The 22,645-nt window shown below is 46.0% G+C and overlaps 1 protein-coding gene across 5 annotated transcripts in view; it reads right to left on the minus strand.

Moving 5' to 3' along the window:
• AXIN1 (axin 1) overlaps nt 1–22,645 on the minus strand; it is a 77,919-nt gene that overhangs the window by 47,601 nt on the left and 7,673 nt on the right. For all 5 annotated transcript variants that reach the window (XM_053957128.1, XM_053957126.1, XM_053957129.1 and 2 more), the window contains exon 2: nt 21,239–22,210. In XM_053957128.1, coding sequence (XP_053813103.1) covers nt 21,239–22,116 — 878 coding nt within the window. In that variant the 5' untranslated portion in view covers nt 22,117–22,210. The remainder of the gene's footprint in view (nt 1–21,238; nt 22,211–22,645) is intronic.

Raw genomic sequence — 22,645 nt, forward strand, 5'->3', positions numbered from 1 at the left:
AACTAGCAGGGCAAGGTCACCTGTCTGGCTGAAATTCAGCCCAGGAGGGCTGGCTGAACAGCAGTAAGAGAGAGGGCTCTTCAAACTTAAGTCTAAAAGGTGTGGAACTTTTAGTTCTAGAGCAAGAAAAGATTTTGACCCAGTTTCAGATTTTAAGTCCATCTCCTAAACAAAAGCAGCTGAAGTTTAAACGAGCCAATTCTGCAGATCATTATGTTGCTATTACACAATTCCTTCTAATCCCTGAAGTGTGAAGATGTGCCAACGCCAGCCCAGGCACATCTTTGTCATTTCAGCTGGACTTCCATCCTTTCCACTAAAGATTTTGTTCTACTAAACCATTCTTGATGAATGCCAACACTAAAATCTCCCAAATATTTATTGTAATTTCTTTGGCCACACTATCACAAGTGCCTAAATTCCCCTCCTCAGTTGGAGAGCTATCTAGACCAGAGGTCTCCAAATCTTTCAGCCAAATAAATATCACAAAGACTCATGAGCCCTACGAGTAGAAAGGGAGAGATTGTTTGTGCTACAAAAGGAACAAAAATGACCAGCCATCCCCTGCTGGCTATTCTCCTCCCCCAAGAACTTGGGTCTAATCCCCTCTACCCTAGAGTCCTTAAAAAACAATGTGCCAAGGAAAGGGAGCAACTGCTCTGCATACTGATTCCCTGCAGCTTGGACATAGCTTGTGGAGGACCACTGCCAGCCAACTGCTGAGAGCAGCCCTCTCTGACATACTGTGCTAAGACAGAGGTTGATTTTCATCCCTCTGTCTTAGGGACTGCCCAAAGAGACTGTTGGGATGGCTGCAGCTCTCCTGGGATCGTGCAGCAGCAGAGCACTTCCCACATCGTCTTTGTGTCTCCTAAGCCCAGCAGGTAAAAGGGCTGTGGAGCCCACAGCCATTCTCTGTGACAGTCCAATAAGCAACCTGGCCTCATCCAAACATTCAGGGGAGAGGAGGATGCAGTCCAAGGAGAACACTCCTATTTCTCTTCCAGTGCCTGCTGACACAGCACCCTTTAGGTGAGGAGGTGCACACACTCACTGATGAGCCACACAGGGAGCAAGTCCCAGAGGTGCCAGGGGAAAAGGGGGAGATGAACCAGAAACACGGGCTTATGGCCATCCCTGTGTGCTCCAGTAGGCCAAGGCCAAACCTGGAAGCACTGCTGTATCTAAAAGAAGCCACAGTTGAGAAGGTAACATTATAAACCTATAAAAATAAGGTTTTACTGCTGCTGACTAGCTGGGACATGCAGAACATATGTTGCAGGGAACATAGCATGATTTTATTAGCAAACACAAAGCCATTCATGCCGAGTGGCCCAAATGGGGTGGGTTGAATTAAGAGAACAATAGCAGTTCAGAGGATGGCCCTTTGTTTCACATATGTGTTCAACTTACTGCGCTAGCAAATACTTAAAGCAACTTTTTCCCCATGAAATGAAATACATTTTCATTCAAAGAGACTCACGTTATTAACACATTAAACTGAAATAAAAGTAATTAAGAACGTAGCCTATTCCTGAGGCATTAAGTAACTAAATGTAAACCATTAGCACTCAGGCAACCTCCTCATTTTGGAAATTCTCTTTGTGACCAAGGGACTATTTGCCTGATTTAGACCAAGCCAGCACTTTGCAACTCTCCTGAGACTGAATGGGATGGCCTTTCAGCAATGAAGAGAGTGACTATTGCATCACTGCCCAAGTGTGTGGGTCACAGGAGAGCCGTGCAGCCCTCGAGTTGTCCAGGGGAAGATGTGCTCAGGCTCAGACCAATCTGAAAGGAAAAAACCCACCCCGTTGCATCAGAGGCTGATGCTACCACATTTCCAATTTGATCATGGATTCCAGTTCCCCAAATAAAAAAACAATAGACACAAAAGAGGAAAAGTGGAAACTGCTGCTTAGGGAAGCTTGCCATGACATGCTGGCTGGAAGTGTGCTGGGACCAAATCCTGCTGTAGCCGGGCTGGGGCTGAGCACACCAAGGCAGCCCGCAGGGAAGGCAAGGCTGGCTGCTGGATCTGCCCGCTGGCCCATCTGCTCCGTGCCTGCCTCCTCTCCAGCTCTCCTCCAGTGCACAGTATTTGTGCTGCTCACTCACCACAGGGTGGGAGGGACGAGAAGGGCTGGGGGGGACAAGCCTGGAGATGGGCTTGGGAAGGACAGACTTCAGAAGTGACAGCAGGCTCTGGCTCTGATTGTCCTTCAATGGGCACTCCTGCAGTGACAAGCATCTAGAGTTGCCTCAGTCTTGTTTTACGCCCATTTTTAAGACTTGTGTTTTGCAGAAAAACGAGGTAGGTGACTAGACATACTGCTGGTTTAGGAACAACCTGCCTACTTAAACTACAGATTTGCCACAGGACACAGGAACAAATGATAAGGCAGCATCACCCTGGCTCAACCTTTGTCAAAGAATTCCTAATCTTCTCCAAGATTAGATTTTTGTTCTTAACTGCCAGCTAGACTGCAGGGGGCCAGGCCCACAAACTCAAATTAATTACATCAGCTGTAATTCACACCTCTGGATGTGTTTGTTAAGTGCTTTTTCATAAGGCAGGTTGGGGGAAAATGTCTAGCAGTGTATCACAGTGAAGTATAGATTTTTGTTATGGAAGGAGCACAGCATCGGTTAGGATTAGGGTTTATACCCCAACAGGTGAATTCAAGCAGCCACAGTTTGTTTGAGTGCAGGACTGTGTCCATCAACGTGCAGAGTTCAACCAGAGATCTCAGACACCTCTGAGATCTGAAAGAACAGCAATAATACAGCCATAAAGAGAGCTCAGCTCAGGGATGTTCCTGCCCACCATCCAATCACACCAAAGGAAAGCTGAACCCTCACCAAGGAAGATGCTGTTCCTCAGGAGCTGGAAAATCCCCCACCCTAACACAAGTCCCAGCGTTTCCTCTCCTGAGCTGAGCGAGCAGGGGCCTCCCAACACCAGCACTGTGCAAACAACACAGAAGTGTTTTGGCTGTGGCCACCTTTGCAGTATGACCTTGAGGTGAGGAACACAGGGCTGCTGGTGAGTCTGTGGAGAGCCAGCTTGGTGTCTCACTGCACCCAGAGGTGACAGATCTGTGTGTACGGCAAGGCCAGGTAACTCCATTGCTGTTCCTACTGCCTAGCACAGGGACACTGGGAAAGCCTTGGTCAATCTTACGTCGGTGCAAGGACAATGTCATTTCCCTGTAATTCACTAGAATGAAACTGCAGAGTGGCTTGCTTTGCTCAGAGAATTCCCCACTGCACAGGGTGATGGCTGAGCAAGGAGGAGACCCAGCCATGCCCGAGCAGTCCAGGTTAGTCCTGCCTAACCCACACTGTGACAACATCCAAAGGGAAAACTCAATGCTTCTGTCCTCTCCCCAGTTCCTTCCTGCTCCTCCAACCTGGGGACTACAGACAGAGAAAACCACCAGCAGCCCAGTGATGGATGGGCAAAACTTTGATGAGTATCAGATAATCAGCACCCGGAGGCTGATGGGGAGACAGTGGCCCCAAGCTCATCCTGCTGCAATGGCACGCCAGAAATGCCCTGGCTTTCTGCTTCCCAGCAAACAGGGTGGCAGCAGTAGGGGAGCACAGGTTTGAGGCATTTTTTTAGTTCAGTATTCCTACTGCAACCACATGCTGCAAAAGAACAACTTCCAATCTAATTAGAAAATGAAAAAAAAACCAACCAAACACTAAGGACTAATTGCTTAAGATAAAAACACCTTATCTCCCAAGTGATTTCCCTGACCTTTTGATGCATGGCAGTTTTGCTCTGAATAAAAACGTGAACTATTTACTCAGGGTGGGATTTTCATGAAGGCTGTAGGTGTGTCAAGGCAAGGTCAGTAAGGAGAGAGGATTTAAATTTTTTTTTTTTTTTTAAGGCCAACAGCTACTGCTTGGAAAAACTAGCAAGGAAACATCCAGGCCCTCAGATTACTCTCCTGGTCTACAAGAGAAGTCAGAAACTGAAAGTCAAACACAGGCTGAGAGCAAATGTTCCAAGTTAAATATGTTAATCAATTAGATAATTGGAGTGAAAATCCTGCTCAGTGCCCCTGAAAAGGCCAGGAGACATTAGCAAGGGGAGTCATGGCAAAGCTGCAGAGAGGACAGCTGTCTTCCATTGACATAACTGAGGTTATACGGTGGTGAAGCATTAAGACATGTCAGAAAATAAATACTCTTTCTTCAATTTGGCGTTTTTACAATCAAGCAGAGAAATGCAGCTTCCAGGCTTAACATCAGAGGCATCTCCTGGGCCTCCATGAGAATGAGACCTGCTCCTTGCTGCTTATCCCCCAGAAATAGTTTGCAACAGCCAGGTGCGTCTCTGTGCTCTGCTTCCTTCAGACCTTGCAAAAGCGAGCTGCTTTGGACAGAGAGGTTTGTTTGGCATGGCAAAGCCCTCCATGTATGCAGGGATCCTGCAGCACCAAGCCTGAGCAAGGATGGTGACCACCTCTGCCTGTGGACTGTTGCAGCTACAACAACACCATGGTGCTGATGCAAACCCAAACTTCCTTTGCATAGCCTGGAAAGAATCCCAGCAATTTCAGCGACAGGGCAGTCTCCCTGCCTGCCATCTCCCATGGATTTTCAGCACAGCTCCTTGAGGCTGCCAAATGCCAGCTCCACACACTGCATGAGTGAGTTATTCCAAACATTTTCAGCCCATGTTGTTGTGTGCTGAGGTAGAGCTGGGCGTGAAGAAAGCATTCATTGAGTTAACTCTGTTTTACTCGGCAAGTGGAACGAATTTCATCACCCCCTACAAGTCCATTCTGTTTTCTATTTATACTGCAGCCATTTGGTGCAGGACTCAGGAGCAGCAGGAACAGGTGATGTAATGCACTGTACAAACAGCATTCTGTTCATACAGTGGGAAAATAAAGTGCATTCTCTTGGTTTCTTTGATCACACTTAAAACAATCAGATTAGAAGGCACAGATAACCCAATACATGCTGGAGATGAAAGGACTCTGGAGAAATAAATCACCCAAAGTTAGATATTAAGCAAGATTTCTCTCTCAACAATCAACTTATCTGCAGAGAGAGGAGGAATGACCATGTGGTTTCAAAATCCTGCCAGGCATTTTATTTATTTTTATAATACCATAAAGCTACTCCACCCACTTTTTCAGAATGAACGTTGCATTACACAACACATCAAAGGGACTTTATGGCCTAAATTAAGCAATAAAATAGTTGAGATTGTGCGTTATGTTGAAAATTGGCCTGCTCCTGGTGCCTGGGAGATGGGAGGCGAACACCACATGTTCAGAGCACCTGAAGAAAGCTCGGGGCAGTATGGCCTGAGGTACTGAAGTGTGTGGCACTTGCGTTTAATAGCCCAAAGTGAAGTTTGAGGCTCTTGTAACCCTCTCTTGCTCAGGGGACAGTACCAACTCAAGGAATGGGATGGGACAGAGGTGCAAGCATGAAGACCTGGGGCATTAACAGGATATGGTCCTTCATATCCATAACCTTTAAGGTTTGGTTTATAGTCAAAGTTCTCTTGGAAGTTGTGGGCTTCATGGATGTGGTTCCTCACATTTAACAGCAAGCCATGCCTTGGGAAAGGAGATGGGAAAACCCAAAGGAAAAGTGTTGGTGTGGCTGAAGCACAGCTGCACTTCTCACCATCTGGCTACTTCCTGCCTCTCCCATCTTGATCAAAATGACAAAAAAAATCAAAATAATTAAAACCTCTCTTAAAACATTTTTGAGCTCGTGTGCCTTTTGAATTAAAAAATAACCAGAAGCTGGGATATATAAGAGTGGTGTGTTGGTGCTAAGCATTTATTTTCCAGGTCTGCTTCAATGCCCTTACAAAAGAGGGGTAAGAAATGAAAGGATATCAAGAGAGGAGAAAGTTGGCAGATCCCATCACTCCAGAGCAGAGAAGGGACTAGGCAGTTTCCATTAGAACATCCTGGGAGGCACAAGAAAAGTCAACTTGCAAGGACACATGAACTGGCAGGTCCCATGCATCCCAGCGTGTGTGTGTCCCTTCCTTCCCGTTCCCAAAACAAAGTTCGGGGGAAAAAAAAAAAAAAAAAGGAAGGAAAAAAAAGAGGTTTAATTAGTTTGGGCCCTATCATGATTTTCTGTGGCCTGACTCATAGCGTTTGATCTCCCAAGGCTGGCGAGAGGTGTTTGAGCCTGCCCTCAGAGCCCCTGGCGCTTCAGCCAAGCACCAACAATGACTAGACAGACTTGAGGGCCACTCCTTCCATCTATCAATAGAGTCACTGTTGGGCAAGCTGACTCACTGCTTTCCCTGAGAACTGTTCGGCACCAGATCACCATCAAAAGAGCAAAAGTAAAATAATTCTGTGTTTGCAGACAGTTAATTTAGCAAGAAGATGGATTTTATTTTAAGGTTTTGTTTTCAGGAGGTTCCTACAAAGAAAGCTTATGCTGCTGCTTTTGCATGGCAGAATTGGCCAGGAGCTCCTGGAGGGTATACTCAAGTGGCTTTCACTTCTCAGTCATGCTCTAAAGGCACAGTGAGGAGGATATTGAAACCCACAAACTGCATGTAAAGAAAACACACATACACACAAGCTCTGGGAACCCCAGGTAGAGAAGCAGAGCTGTTCATAAACCAGCCTGCCTTGGCAGAGCACCTCCCAGGCCTGCAGTGGGCAATGAGAGGGTTTCTAATTTCCCTTTGTGTCTCTGCAACCCCTTACACAGAATGTAGAGCCCCAGCCTGGATGTGTCAGTCTATGTTACATCTCCCCATGCTGCTCCCCAGCACTGCACTGGGTCAACACAGCCAAGCCCGGGTAGAGATAAAGGAGAGGTGAACATACCTGGTCTGATGGTTCTATTCCTGCTGTAAAACACAAAACCCACCCGGAAGGAACTTCAAAGAATTTCCCAGTAAGTTCCCAGCCTCATTTAAGTTCAATTAAGTAATAAAGTTTAATGTCCCCACCAGGACAGATGCAGCTTGGGAAGATGACAACAAGACTGTACATGACTGTAACTCGGATCCAGTGAGACAAGAGTTTAGACCTTGGTCGTGTAACATACCCCCCACCCCCAGGTCACCCCAGGACCCAAGACATTCCCACACACGCCCTCGTCATAGAGGAATGCTGGCACAGTTGGGTCAAGAGCAGCCAAGCAGCAGATGGGACACAAGGACCAGCTCTCTGAGCAGAGATGTCCGACTGGGATCAGACATGCCTTTAGTCTGCAGCAGATCAAGGTTCAGTACAACCCCATTCTCTACATCCAGCTACCATCACATTCCAACAAGGATTGGGATTCTGTCTCTATCAGCTTCCTTCAGGCTGCTAAGCTTTAATTAACTGACTTCTCAAAGGTATTCAGGAACATCAGCAAGCTCTGCAACGTCTTCTGATTAACTGCATTTAAGAAATTAATTATAAATCAGCCTATTCCTCCTGAAACTTCATGCAATATGACTGAATAAAGAGATGCCACTACCTTGCTAAGAAGACAGCAGCTCTCTGAAGACCGTTTTAGAAAAGTACAAGCCAGACTTCTGCACAACAATACATAAAGATGGTATTTAAGGTTTCTTTGAAGGCCTCCAGGACTTTACAGGAGAGACCAGTCCCATAGCAAACAGGTCATCTGATGCAATTACAAGTTGTGGTGGAGTCCCCAAACTTATCTCAATCAGACACTCTTGATTTCCTGTTTGCGGCACTGACAAATAAAAAGCTCTACATTACAGGTAATTACACTTCACAGAGAACAACAATTAAGAAATAGCCAATTACATTTTACAAGCGCAGGATAATCAAAAGCTTCCTCAAATATCTAGAGTTGCAATAAGTACTTAGAAATGGCAACTCCCAACAAATTGCAGGTAATTTAGAGCAATTTACACAGATGACATATTTCCCTATCTGTGCTCAAAACCTGCAAACTTGGTTCTGAAAAATACTGCATGAATTCCCGGAATGCAGCACTGCCGATTCCTAAAAATAGTTCATTACCTATTTCTACCTTCATTGGCCTCGAAGGGGAGATGTAGGATTCTGGTCACCATAGCGTAAAGATAAATTAATTACCAGAACACATTTATAGAATGGGAGGATCATAACACGCATACCAAGTCTAAACAACAATAAAAAATATCTATTCCTTTTATTTATGTTATTTGAAAAATATGCTTGATTTTAATAGCGCACACAGTCAAGGCAGGAGAACCAGGATCAAACAGCAAATTAAAAACCATTAAATGATGGAGAGGAAAAGAAACATGCCTTTTTCATTTACAACTTTTTAGACAGGAGATCTAAAAGCATCCCAAGAGGAACAGAGCAGGAGAGACAGATAAGGATGAAACCTAATGTAGATAGGTTGATTTAGTACAGTGATTTCATCCCTCACTTTCAATGCATATTTTGGGGGGGGGAGGGAAGGGGTAATGGTTTTCCTTGCTCATATGGGTTGTTGGAATGGGAGTTTTACCTCAGAGCAAGGCTCTCATACTGTATTTCAAGGTTATCTGTAGTCATGGCTCCCTGTCTCCTGGCCACCAATTCAGCTGTTACTGCCATTACTTAACCACAGGAGCATATGAATTTCTGCAGGGCTTGTTGCTGCATAACAACTGTTGGAAGTCTCTCAGGATTTCCTTGACAGTCAATAATGGACTAAAATCACAGAGGTATTCATTGGAAAGGAGCTTTGGAGGAGCAGAGTAGTCCAACCTTTAGTCTGAAGTGGGACTATACCAGGTAAGGTGACCACTGCTGATGTTCTTACTGAGAACATGAATATTTTGAGAAATCTGGTGAGAGGGGTAACACCCTGATTAGCTATGGCCAGATACTGAAACAGCCTTTTGTGATCTTGCATCATAGAGGCCATGGGAAGAGCAAGGAGGAAGGATTAACTCAAGGAAAGGCATCAATGTGTTTGAAAAAGCCTGGGACAGGCAGCAACCTGACACGAATATAAACCATGGCTGCAAAGTCAGCTGGAGAGGAGGCTCGGTGCAGAAAGGTCCCCTGTATCAAAGGGAGACCTCATGAACACCTTGTGAAGGCATGAAGGGGTTGACAGCTTTATATAAAGTTTAGATCTGCAACACTAACGGGAGACCCTAAAAGAAGGAAAAAGATATTCTCAAACTCTACCGTAACTGCATCGGTAAAAATGTGGTTAGGAAGAGATCCCTCAGCCCCCTTCTGCAGAACTGTTTTCCTTGTCCTCTGTGCCAAAGCAGAGCAACCCAACGTTCTACACCCTCTTCACATCAGCTATTGCTCAGGACTGAATACACTCCTGTTTGACAAACTTGCCTGTTTTATTAACTCAGTAACTACACTGGTTAGATGATTTCAGGTGCTTGCTCTTACAACCCCAATTTTGTCTACTTGGCATATCAATGTGCATTCATGAAATTAAAAAATAATAACTATTTTTAAAATTCAAATTTTAAAGGAACCACTTTTTTCTCCCCTGCTAGTTGCCTTCTGTGGCTTAGCAACGTTTCTGTGGACAATAGGTGCTCCTGCCACTACTGTCCCATCTGGAAGGAGAGGTTTGGCTCCAGTCCCACCCTCTTTCTTCAGCTCAAGCTTCCAGGACGATTTCAAAAGCTGGGAAGTGAGAGGATGATGCTACACCGTACCACCTGAGGCAACATACTACACCCAAGTCCACAGCCCAAGATGGGCTACCTGGGAGGGTTTCTGACACTGCTGGTGCCAAGCCACAGGCAGCAATTAACATAGGAAAAGAGTTGCTTGTAGCTTGACTGCTGGCAGTGTGGTTGATGCCTCTGGACAGAAGAACCTACACGAGGTGAGAAACACAGCAATCCATGTGGAGCTGACTCAGGGCTTCACCACCAGCGACCAAAACCCAGGTGATCTTGCTGAGTCCAAGCAACTACTGCCTCCCAAGCACATCCTACCGCTGGGGAGGCAAATCCAGTGAGCTGCAGGATGCATCTACTCCTCAGCATGTGGAATAGCTGTGGGCAGGCACTGGAGAACTGCAGGGCCAGCACCCTCACTATAATAAAACCAGTCGGGTATCAGCTCACTCTCCAGAGCTCCAGCAAAAACTGGAGCACTCAGGTGGGGAGCGCCCAAGTCAATGATATTTGGAAAGGGTAGTCAGGTCTTGAGGAAAGAGGCTCCAGCACTGCATCTAGAAATGAAAAGAGACCAAGCTGGGGCCAGCTGACCTTTCTGCTTAGGCTGCCACAGGAGACAAAAAGCCTTCTTGAGTTCTTGACTAAAGCTGGAGCTGCTGGCAGCAGGGTTTGGCAGGACAGGGGCTGGAACAAGCACTCTGCCTTCCTCAAATTTGCTCATCTATTCCAGCATGCACGCAGCATGATGGAGCAGTGGAGCTTCACTGGTGACCTGTCCCAGGGACTGGTGAAGTGTCCCGGGGACCGGGGTGCCCTGCTGATCTCTGGGGCAGAGACACAACTCGAGGTGCCCATCCTGGAGACCCTTCTCCTCCTCTCCCAGCTCTGCTGCGGTGGAGCAGCGCCCGTGCCGCGCCTCTGGCTGGAGGAAAACGCACCCTGAACCTGATGAAACTGCAAGGCGTTGGTCGCTCGGCAGTGCCACCCACTGCGGTGCCAGCTGCCCTCCCGGCCACGCGGGCACGGGCCCTGCCCCTGCCCTGGATGTTATCTGGGCCGGTGAGCCGTGCAGAGTGCTGGCTTAGCACAAAAACAACAACAACAACCCCCAGCTGCTTTCAGTTCAGTGCAGCATACTTCCGACTTCTTGGCAATCAGGGAGAGAGAAGCATGTGACAAATACTCCTCTACTCAATAACACGGGGCTGAAAATTAAAATACTCAGTTTTCCCCAGCTGGGAAGAAACCACCAGCACCTGCACTGACACTATCAGAAGCAAAGCACCATGACTTCCAGCACCTCTAAAATGAGACTGCTGCATCTGAGAGGGATCATCCAAAGGAACTTCCCTCCCTTCTCCCCCAGACCCCTACAATTCACACAACGGATACTGCTGGAAGAATGTAGAAAGAGGAAAGCAGATGCAGCTTGGCTGTCGTGGCTGTGGGCACACAAAGCTGCTCCCCCACCACCTCTCCACTAGTCCATCAGCGTGTTTGTGCCATCCAGCCTTTGTCACCACCTAAACCTACAGACAGCAAATCTACAACAAATATTAAAACGTGTGAGCCTTGTCTCTCTGTCCATCCTAGTGCCAGCCACTGCTACAACAGATTCCACCTCACCAGTGAAAAGCCTGGAGACAGCAAGGCCAGCAGAGACAAAGGTGTGCTGGGTTTACCTCTGAAGGGATTTAGATCTGGAGCACTCAACACGGACAAACTGCTGAGACAGGCATTTACTCAGGTGTATAAACATCACGGGCAGCAAATGCCAGCCTTGCAAGAATTCTCCTCCAAAGCTTAAGAATAAATTCAACATGTTTTTAAATAATTATGGATGAATCACTTGAAAAAACTTCCTACATTTTATCTTCAGTTGCTGACACTGATCGTGCAGCTGTTTTGTTTATAACGTAATTACACATTCCCACCTACTTGCGCTCTCAGTGTGCAGCAGAGTACCTCAGGTAGCAGAAAACCTAAAGGCTGACATTTCTTTCTGGCCTTTGGAAGTGACAGAACAGTTAGCACAAAACTTTATTTGAGGTGGAGGGCTGGGGGGTGGGGGGGTAAAGAGAGGCGGCAAGTTAATTTCCCTTAGAAGCCCGATGGTCCCCACCCAGAAACCTGCACACAAAAGAATACTGCCTTTAAACTGGTAGGTTAGGTCTGAGACCAGAGCGAAGGTTTGTCAACCATGACATGCTCCAGCTTGTTTAACAGTCGACCGGAGGGTTGAAAAGTCTAATAAAACCAAAAGGCCTTCCATAACAAAGCTGCTGCCACTTAAGGAGAACATTCACACCCATTCAGCAGGGCTTTTTTCAAACATGCAGAGGTTTTTGGAACCTCCAAAGAGAGCCAAGAACGCCAAAACAGAGCAGCTAGAAACTGAAGCTGGAAAAAATTGAAGTGAGCAATAAGGAACACACTGGGAACACTGAGTAACTAACCACGGGAAGAGATAACAAAAATGCTGCATGACCTCCCTCCCATCACTTGGATGCCTTTCTAAAATAGACACTTCAGCCTGACCACAAGTTATTGTGCAAGGATCACTGGGTGAAGCTGCGTGACCTGTTATCTCCAGGATTACCAAAGGAAAGTTTTTCCCATGCCCATTTGGAAGGATTCCCCTCTTCTGAAAGAGGAAGGTTTATATGGATAAATTTTGCAGGCTCTGCCAGCCCTGGCTGGGGAAGGCCCGAAGTCAGTGCTTGGGGACAGTGGGATGCTCTGCCTTCCTAAATTCTCCAGTTGGGCTATTTCCCCAGCCGGCAGCACTCAAACCCCACGGGTCACAAACTTCACTGCATATATCCAGAGGGGAAGATCAGCACAATGTTTTACAAAGTGAGAAACCCTTTGCTGTAGTGGCACATCCACACATCCTTTGCTGCCCATTTGCATCACGTTTTGCCAGCATTGGTCTGTCTTAAGTTCAAGAAGCCTTTTCAAAGTAGCTTTTCCCAAGAGAAGAAAGCCAAGTTCCACTGAATGTGCAGATGTTCAGAGACACACCAAATCTCAGTATTTCCACAACAAAGAAGGCAGCTTTTCTGTCATTGTTTTTCCTGGTAGAGTCGTGGACCAAGCAACAAAGGAGTTGCGGTGATGGTCTTCGTTTAGCGCTAGATGAGCAGGAGACACATGCTGCACATACCTGAGGCTGCCAGCCTACCCAACAGCTTCTGTCTGTGGCTTTGCTCAAGAAGGAACATTTTTCATTTCCTAAGAAATAAATGTTATGACAGTCACATGGACTGAATTAAAAGTACAAAGACCAGACCTCTTAGCCAGAGACCCCAAATTTTATGAAAAAAATTTTAAAGTACATGCCCTTGGAAATCCAATCTGAGTAGGGCCACAAGGAGAGTAAGAAGGTTCCAAGGTCATGTTTTACAATCTTTTGAAGCAGGAATGAAGCCGATCTCTGACGGAGACATTTCGTGCTGCCATCTGTACAGAGCTTCCCTTTCTCCAACACACTGCAAATATTACAGTGCAAGAACTTGCTGTCTTTGCTCAGGCAGTCTTTATTTGTACACAATAAGGGCCTTGTGCAGGAGATCAAGGCTGTATTTCATCGATTTGACACGATGGTTAACCTGTGAACTTTGCCCCTGCTAATAGAATAATTTCTATTTGTTGATTTCTCTTTTGGGGTCCTCGAGGGTAACAGTAGCTTCATCCCAGCTCTCATTTGCATGTCTACTGCCAAATGGTTTTACAGCTTTTACTTCTGTGTAGCAGAGCCAGGACAAAGTTGATCAAATGCAGTAGCTACAGCTGGATCCCGAGTCCCCACACCTCTCTCCATGGATCCTACCTGTATTTCCTAGGAGCTCTCCAGTGACTTGGCTCTGATTCATACTTTGCTTGTGAAACCTTGGAGAGGTGATAGAATCATGGAATGGTTTGGGTTGGAAAGAACTGTAAAGCTCATCTCGTTCCACCTCCTGCCATGGGCAGGGACACCTTCCACTATCCCAGGTTGCTCCAAGCCCTGTCCAACTTGGCCTTGGACACTTCCAGGGATGGGGCAGCCACAGCTTGTCTGGTCCTTGGCTATCCAAGCAATCAGTCCCTCAGAGGTCCCAAAGCAACAGCCTGGACCAGGCTGGCAGCAATGGCAGAACAAGGAAGCTCCTCTTCCAGACAAATCTCCCCCAGTCCAACAGGCTGACTGCCAGACAAGAAAACAACCAAAATTTATGACTGAGAAGAGCAAATCTGTTAAACACTGAAGACATGGTTTTCCAGCAGACCTAACCCAACCTAAACATGGAGTGCTGGAAAATAGGCAGTCCCACCTGCCCAGTCATACTGCTCTTCTCATTCCAGCACCAGCATTCCTCTAAACATGTGCTGGAGATAAAGGACAGAAAACTGAACCTCCAGAAAAGAAGGAAAATGAAGATGGAGAGAGGGAGAGGACTGACTCTCCAGTCTGCAACAGGGCAGGGAATAAGTGGGGGTGGGAGGGATGAAGGATAAAATCCAGTAGTTGCTGGTCATTAGCTCTGGAGGTAGATCCAGAAACTAACATGAGGCTGTGCTGCTAACCAGTAGGTCTCACTCAGGTATTTCAAAGAGGTTTTTTCCTCTAGCTATAGCTTTGCCTCCCTCCACTGCTTATCATCAGGGTAGATGAAAGCTCTTCATCTTTTAGCTATTTAGATCAGATGAAGACCTTCAAAAAACTGATACTTTGAGGACAGGTTGTATCTTGGGAGCCAGGGGACCAAGAAATTCCAGGTCTTACCACAAAAGTGTAATCTGGAGTCTTCAAAGGTAAAATCCAATTTCTATGTGAGTTTTATAGAATTGGGATAATCTGACTTAAAACTGCAACGGTTCTACTTAAATTCATTACTGGCTTACAACGGTGAGGGATCCTGACCAGGGCTGTGAGGAACGATGGTTTTGCTTTTACACAGAAGCGTGACCTGCAACAATTTAATTTCTGAGTGTGACTTCAGGCAAAGCAGCTCACTCTGGCACCCAGGAGGAGAACAAGATCTGTGTCTCCAGAAGAGATCTTTCCTGAAGTTCCCTGAGCTGGGCGTTCAGGGCTGCACCAGTGAAGGAAGGGGCAGCTTCGCACATCAGGTGTGGAGATGGATACTGCAGTCCCCCAGAGGAACTGAGCCATGTGTGACTGCAAATGAGGAATAAAATGAGCCTTTTCACAAACAAATCACCTCAAACCCAGCTGACTGCTGTGGGAATGTGTATTTCCAGGAGCACGATCTTTGTAGAGTCCAAAGCTGCCCTTCCAAGTGAAGCAGGCATTAATTAACTAATTTATAGCATTAGGATAGATGGTGTCAGACATACTTTGTATTTGATAAGTTCAAAAGTGTAGCTTTCATCTGGCATTGTTCCACTTCCAGATCATCTCTACTAACCCTGCAGCAGAGCTCCAACATTCTACTGCCATGGAAGAGGTGGACAGAATGGCACCAAGGACAATCAGCATCACCCACGCTGGGGTGGCACAATATGGGCTGTTCCACGCTGCCAGGCCAGGCTGAGCAAACCCCTGCTCTCAACCAAGTGTCACATCTTTTCAGAGAGATGCTCAGAATTACATTCACCAGCAATTTGACTTTTTAATTATTTCAATTACTGTGACTAAAACCCTTCAATCAGAACAAAACCAGGGAAAAATAACCCCTCTCCTTCTGAAGCAGCCTGCCTAGCTTAACAGACCATACCGAATTGTGAAGGTTTTTGCTTTTGTGGTCTTCACATATTTCATTTAATGCAGATAATTAACCTCAGTTTCTAATTTCAAATCCTCCACATAAGGAAGCAAAGTGACTGAATACATTCACTGACAGATGGAAAATTAAAATATTACTACAGCTTCTGCATGACTCAAAAGACAGGGCCTTGCAAAAGATCTTTCTTCTTTTATTTGACTGATTAACTGTAATTTGCTTAATGGATTTAAGGATGAGCCTAATAATCCAATGATATATCCAGGAACCGATTTAGGATATCAGCACCTCTGTTCTGATTTTTTTTTTTAAACACAGCAATTTTCTGCATTACACACGGTCACTTCTGAAACCAGATTTTCCCACCAATAGTAATAAAACCAGATCCATGATTTATTTTAAATGGGTGGTGACTGCATGACTGGCTTTGCACCAGGCAGCTACAGTGCTGTAACATGTTGGAGCACCTTCTGAAGCCCCAAACCTAGGAATGACCCAAGACCATCATGTGCTCCAGCAGCCACTGACCCAGCCCAGCGGACAGCCAGGACTTCTTGGGAAGGTGGGAAGTCAACAGCTCAAACCTAAAATGGGGCCAGTGGTGCGTTCCCCCCACACCACTCTCAGTCCCTTTTCCACCAAGAAAGTCTGCCCTAACAGGATTTCACAGTCTGTCTCAATAGTTAATAAATCCAGAATCTAACAGACTATTAAAGGAAAACATCCAAGAGGCAGTCATTTTTAAAATGTCCAATGGCAACTAATTATTCAAGGGATTAGTCCATTATAGTAACAACAAAGAAACTCTTAAAATATAAAGCCAAGTTGAACGGCAGATCAAAACCAAGGTGTTCCCACCCTGTGGCCACCTCCTGGGTGCACTTCTCAGCATCCTGGCATTGGTTCAGCTCCCACCCAGCCTTTTAGCACCCCATTCTTTCTGAAACCAGGCAGAACTCAAACCAGTCTTCTCAAAATATAGAATTTCATGATATGTGCCATCATTGTAAGCACACAATAAAACAGGACCATCACCAGGACTGGACCAGTCAGGCCACAGCTCTGTCTAACCCAGCTACGAGGCCCTCCAAGGACAGAGATTCCCACCCCTCATGCTCCCAAGGTTTTTTTCACCATGTCCAACCTGAATCTCCCCAGGACCAAAAAGGAGGACATAACTTCCCTCTTGAGCTTTTAAGAGAAAATATTCTGTAACCCAAATAAAAGTCAATCACAACAAAACAAGGCTTTGTTTGCTGGAAGAGGGAAGAAAACACTACTCATTTATCAAATCAGAGTGCTAAAAGCTTAACTACCTGTCTTTAAAAAGAAGCCAAAGCACTGATCTATAACCAAATACAAACACACCACTTCTTCATCTTGATTTGTGTGGAGGCAAAGCTGTGGGCACAAAAGGTATTCTTCTTCAAATAAAATCTATTTTAGAACTTGGCAACCACTAGCATAAATACTTTACATTGCTAATGTAATGTAAGCATTTCCATGTAGAAGTTTCATCAGCTTAACAATATATTTTAAAAAGCTGGCGTGAACTTCTGTGCAAAAACACCATCAGTCTCTGTCCTGTATATCTTAGAGTGCTTCAGCCACTAAATTACCACTTAGAGCTCTTAGCACCAGACTCCCTCCCTGATGGAATCACTGATTTCTCTCAAGAACAATGCAGAACCCAAACTATTCTTCTGCAACTTATTTTCTTTAAAACTGGAAATAACCACTGCTCTACAAGGATTCCAGACAGGGTTGTACTGATTACAAATGATACTGTGGGCCCAGCAATTTTAATTCAAGACAAGCATTTTCAACTTTACATATGGGTCTAACTTTCAGTAGCTGATTTCTTCCTACAAACAAGCTCCCATGAAGCTCCAACAGCCTAACTCCAAGATGCATGTGCTGCCTCTCCAGCTAAAAGAAACATCACTAAGAGGGTAACACATCTTTAAATTTTCTAAATACAACTGCTCCTGCACCAGTGTTTGTGATTTTGCATCCTCAGTTTTCCAACTGGCCAGTACAATTAACACCAATTCCTTCAACACCACACAGTCTTGAGTCAGAGGCGTGCAATTTAATATTTAATTATGAACGAAGCAGCCAACCTCAAAATTAGGGCTGCCAGCTAGACTTCAGCCAGCTCCTTCCTGGTGCAGCCCCAGCTTCTGACCGCTGGACCGTTTATACTCCCTAAGCCACAGAGAGATCCTGTGCTTTCCCTGAACCAGCCTCTACACCTTAGTTTGTCACATTTTCCCAGACCAGAGGTTGTCACATCCGTCTAAAGCTTCTTCAGCTTTTCTCCACTTGCCTGCTCTGCACACTCCATCGTGAAGTACTGGCTGTGTGTTTTGGGGAGAGCTGCTCTCCCACGTGTCCAGAGAGGCTGCCAGCACGTGGGCACAGGCACAAGGACTCTCCTGGTGATTCCTACCAGCCTGGAGAACCACATCACCCACCCTTTTCATTTGAACCACCAACACTTGTGAAATGCGGTGAGCTTAGTCAGCTCAGCACTGTGGAAATTAAAGCTTGAAGCCAGCTCCTTTAAAAAAACAAACAACCCCCTGTGTATATCAAATCCCATGCTGAGAAATTTCTCCATCCGTGTCCAGCAGTTCCACCACCAACACTCCTCAAAATCCAACAACTGGAGACTTCACCCACCACCACGTGTCCACTAATCACCATCATCCAGGCTTCCTCTTCAATACTATACACTTCATGGAATGGGTCAAAGCCCAAAGCAGAACTAACATAAACCTCTGTTTGCCTGCTTTTCAGGAGAGATGACAGCAGAGCTGCTGGCAGGTAACACCATGTGCTAGTCTCACTTCCCACCACAGAAGAAAGCAAAGGCAAAGGCCTGTGAGAGCGCTGCTCTCCGATGCTTTGGGAATGGGACGGGAGCCCCTTCCCACACAGAGCTAAAGAGAGAGCACAAGAAACCCACCCCAGCAAAAGACACGAGCAAAGCCCCAAACACCAAACTTCCAACAGTTTCAGGGGCTGTGTTTTGCTGGAGCGCTCGAGGAGCAGGCTGCAGGCGGTTCTCAGGCACAGGTTTAATTTCTGCTCTCCAGCTCCGAGGAACGCTGTCCCGGCGTGTCGGAAGAAGGTTAATGAACGATTTAGCCGCCCTCACAACCACGTTAGTGTCACTTTCGGAAGCTGCGAGTTAATGCCCGAGATCTTCGGGGGTTACCCTCTTTGAAGTTCACTGATCCATAACCAATGTCCAATTAATTTGCAGGAGCCTAACGATAATGACTATTGGCCTTTTCCGACGCATACAAAAACACAGTGGGTAAGAGCGATGCTTTTGGCTTCAGGGTATTCTCAAATCTGCCTGCACATTTGCACACCTTCAAAAATATCCAGCGCTAATAATGGGTTGTCTTCTGCCATTTGAGGAATTTTTTACATTTGTTCTCCCGAGAGCAGAGCTACTGCATCAAGATTTATGAACTTTCTGCTGAAAAAAACCTGGAGCTGATTCAAGATGCTCATTTGCTAACAGAGAAATACTTCTATTGCATTTGCTTAGATTCCTCCTTATTTAGGGTTTCCATGGAAGCCAAGGAATAGAAGTTAAATCTTGGGAAGATTAAACAGGCCCTGAGATATAATGCAAAACAGCTTATTTCAACATTCCCCAAAGAAGAGAAATGAGAAATTCTTCCACACATACGCCAAAAAAAAAAGACGTTTGTGGAAATTTTGAAAATAAATTGGGACCCAGCTTTTCAAATGCTGCACACAGCCATTGCTTCCTGCTGCAAGCAGCTTCCCCAGCTTCCAGCACACTTCCTCAGGTGAGAAAGTAAATGAACAAGAAATCCCTAAAAACCAGCTTGTTCAAGACAGCTATTGCTATACAACATCCGGGAAGAAAGTTAATTCAACCACAAGGTCTTGCTCAAAGAGGAACAATCACCTCATAAATTAGTATCTGAGCAGTTCTTTAGAATTAAAAAATGCAGAGCTTATGCAGTTGAGCAGCATCTTCCATGGCAATGCTCTGGACACCACAGAAGCTGACAGACCAGCATTTAAAAAATAAAATAAATCCCTTATCTTCAGCTACTCCAGGCTGAAAAGTGACTCCTGCTCTGGTGAGAAGGGCAAACATTTCCTTGCCTTCTTACCCCACAGATCAGCAGAGTGTCAGTAGCCACAATGACAGGCTGTTGGACACTACAAATTAATAGCCACAGGTTTTCTCTGATCTCCATCCTCCAGGTAAAGATTTATTTCACGTTGTTCCAATCTCCTATGAAAATGCCCAGGACTGATGAACTCTACTTCAAAACACTTCTATTTCACAGCACATTTCTTAAACCATTTTACAATCTGGCACAGATATATTCAGATAATGGGTGAAGTGCACCTTCTTCTCGAAGCTGGAGCTAAACACCTCAGTCTAACACACAGGAGTTACTACCTGGTCTGGTAAAGACACTAAGCACAGCTGACCCTCAAGTAAGTTATTTTCAATCTTAACACCATTATTGCTTAAATAAAAAGATACTTAAATCAGAGACTTTTCTAATCCTTCATTTATGGTGAGCACCCAACTGCTCAGTGAAATGCACTTCAAGACACATTCAAGGTTTTTATTAATTCCATGGGAAAGTCCCAAGACACTGGGATATTTTTTTTCTGACTCCTGATTAAAACAGCGGGAGCCCACATGAATTCCCTTTCCCCCCCCCCCCCCCAACCATGAGTTTCACATACAACATCCCCTACTCAAAATCTGTAAGAAAACAAGAATCAAACCGAGAACATTTTGCCAGCTGAAAGGCGCTGAGACCTTGCGTGGGGCGGGATGCGCTTCCAGCTGCCAGCCTAAAGGGACGGCTGAGGGAGATTAAACACAGAAATGCTTTTCATAAGGCAGGAGGCTTTGAAGAGGACAGTTCAGCTACTTCATTTCGTAATCTTCACAAAGTGTCAGATTTTAGCCTAAGCAGGTCTTAAAACAAGGAGATTTTATTTTAAAAGGGGGGGGAAAAAAGTAGGAATGTGTTCTGGCTGGGTTCTGTTGATTCAGCAAGGGTTAGACACACACATGCTTATTGATCCCAGAGAGCTCCCTGCTAAGTTAATTGTCTGGAATTTTAACTGAGCTCTCAGCAAGTTTCAAAATCCATGCTGGCTGGAAGTGGGTGGGGGACCCAGAAAAAAACAGGCTGCAGAACTGTACAAGTCCTACAGTTAAAAAAACCCAGCAATTACTTTCATGAAGGGAAGAGCTTCAGCAGGGCATGGTTTTAACTGGATTTTGGGATTCTGACTCTGACACCGTTAGAATTCAGTGCTGGAAATCTCATATGCAAAGCAGTAGCATTATCAGAGAGCACCATCAATGCTGCTTCACTCCTACTCATATCACCAAGGTGAGGGTATCTATCTCCTGTGAGCTCCCAATTGTGGCTCATGACAACTTCTACACAGGAAGTGTCACCACCAGCTGTACCTGCCCATGTTACAGTACCTGAACGCTGACCTTCTGTTGGTGCAGGCTACGGTAAACCTGGCACTGCAGCTTGCCCAGCCACCTGCACGTGCATGAGGGCTACCCATGGCTTTGCACTATCCACCAACCCCTACCTGCCTCCAAAACACCTCCAGCAGCAGTTTCTCCAGGTGAAATACATGCTGCAGGGATGATCTGGCACTATCAGACAGGAACAGCTAAAGACACCTTCAAAACAACCTGCGATTAGTTTCAAACAAAGCTTTGCACTCCATCAAACCACTCGGCAATGCCATCCTGTACCAATGTGGATGCTCCCCAGCAACCGTGGTCCTCCAAGGTTTCCCAAGTCCCCCACGCCCATGGCAGCTCCCCGACCCACTCCCCACCTACCTGAACTCCCTGCCCTCGCTGTAGCGCCGGGCCGAGGCCGCGCGTTGCGTGGCCGTCTCCAGAAGCAGCTTCTGCGTGAGCCTGCTGGAAGGTGCCGAGTCCCTGCTGGCCTCAGGCTCGGCCTCTTGGTCACACTTCCACTCCTCATCCTCGTTCAGAGTTGGCAGATAGCCAGGTAGCCCTTTACCTGTCCCAGACCCTGAGCTCGGATCGCTATAAATTTTTGGACTTTCCCCACCTGTCCTTGTGTATTCCAAATAAATATCTGACTTAAGGAACAAAGGGTAGGTATTGTCTTCTATCATGCACTGAATCTCCGTTTGGGCCTGGTCAAACATGTCAGGGTCAATCTGCAGTTTCATGACACAGTCTTTGATGAAGCTTTTTGTGGCTGGTTTGATCTGCCGGGACACAATGCCATTGTTGTCGAGGATGTATTTTTTGTAAATGGCTTTTGCCAGCTTGAGTCTTTTTTCCTCATTAGACACACACGGCTCCAGCTTTCTGAAGCCACTGCAGGCAAACCAAAAGTCCAGCAGATCTGCACAGTCCTCCTGTTTCAGGAAAGTCCTGAAGAGGTTGATGCCATCTTGGTCATCCAGTAAGGAGTGCAGTGACTCGGCCCACTTCAGGTAGGGTGGAGTTGGCGAGGCACTCCCCTCGGGCTCGTACCCCAGATCCAAATCGGAGCGCCTCGGTGTTGCCGTGGACGTCTCATTTCTGACCACATCACTTTTACCAGAGTAGAAACCATGGCTAACTGGCCTTGGGTCTGTGGACACAAGCTCCCCCTCCTCACCAGGAACCGGTGGCCTTGGAGCATCTTCAGTGAAGCTTCCTCCGAGGTCCAAGGGGAAGCCTTTCCCCTGGATATTCATTTTTCTGGTCCTTGCTTGCGTGGGAACAGTGGAGGATGAGCGCCAATCTCAAGTCACCAATATTTGTAGCTCCAAGGTGAACAAGTTTGTTCGGCTGAAACAGATGAGGAAAAAAATAAGCTAATATCCCTGGAAATAAATGCTCTAAGACAACAAACGGGTTATGCTCTGCACCTTTACTGTACTAACACCTCTTTTTCAGGAGAATCAATGGCTTGGTAACTTCTGAGAGCACAGAATCAAACCCAAACCAGGCAGAGGCTAACAAGGACAGTTACAGAATATCCCAAAACTTTATATTCAGAATTCGGCATCACTGATACAGCTGACATTATGCTAAAACACCAGCCAATTTCCCAACAACGGTGGTTTATACATGACCCTGGCATGTGGCAGCCCACATCCAAGAGATCCATACTCAGGTACTACAGGACACATGCCATCTTCTGCACTGCCACCAGCTCCTCTGCACTGCCTACCTGGACAGGACGTGTACCAGATCATACAAAGGCAACATGTTTTTATCTGG

The sequence above is a fragment of the Vidua chalybeata genome, chromosome 16, assembly GCF_026979565.1.
Source record: "Vidua chalybeata isolate OUT-0048 chromosome 16, bVidCha1 merged haplotype, whole genome shotgun sequence".
NCBI lineage: Eukaryota > Metazoa > Chordata > Aves > Passeriformes > Viduidae > Vidua > Vidua chalybeata.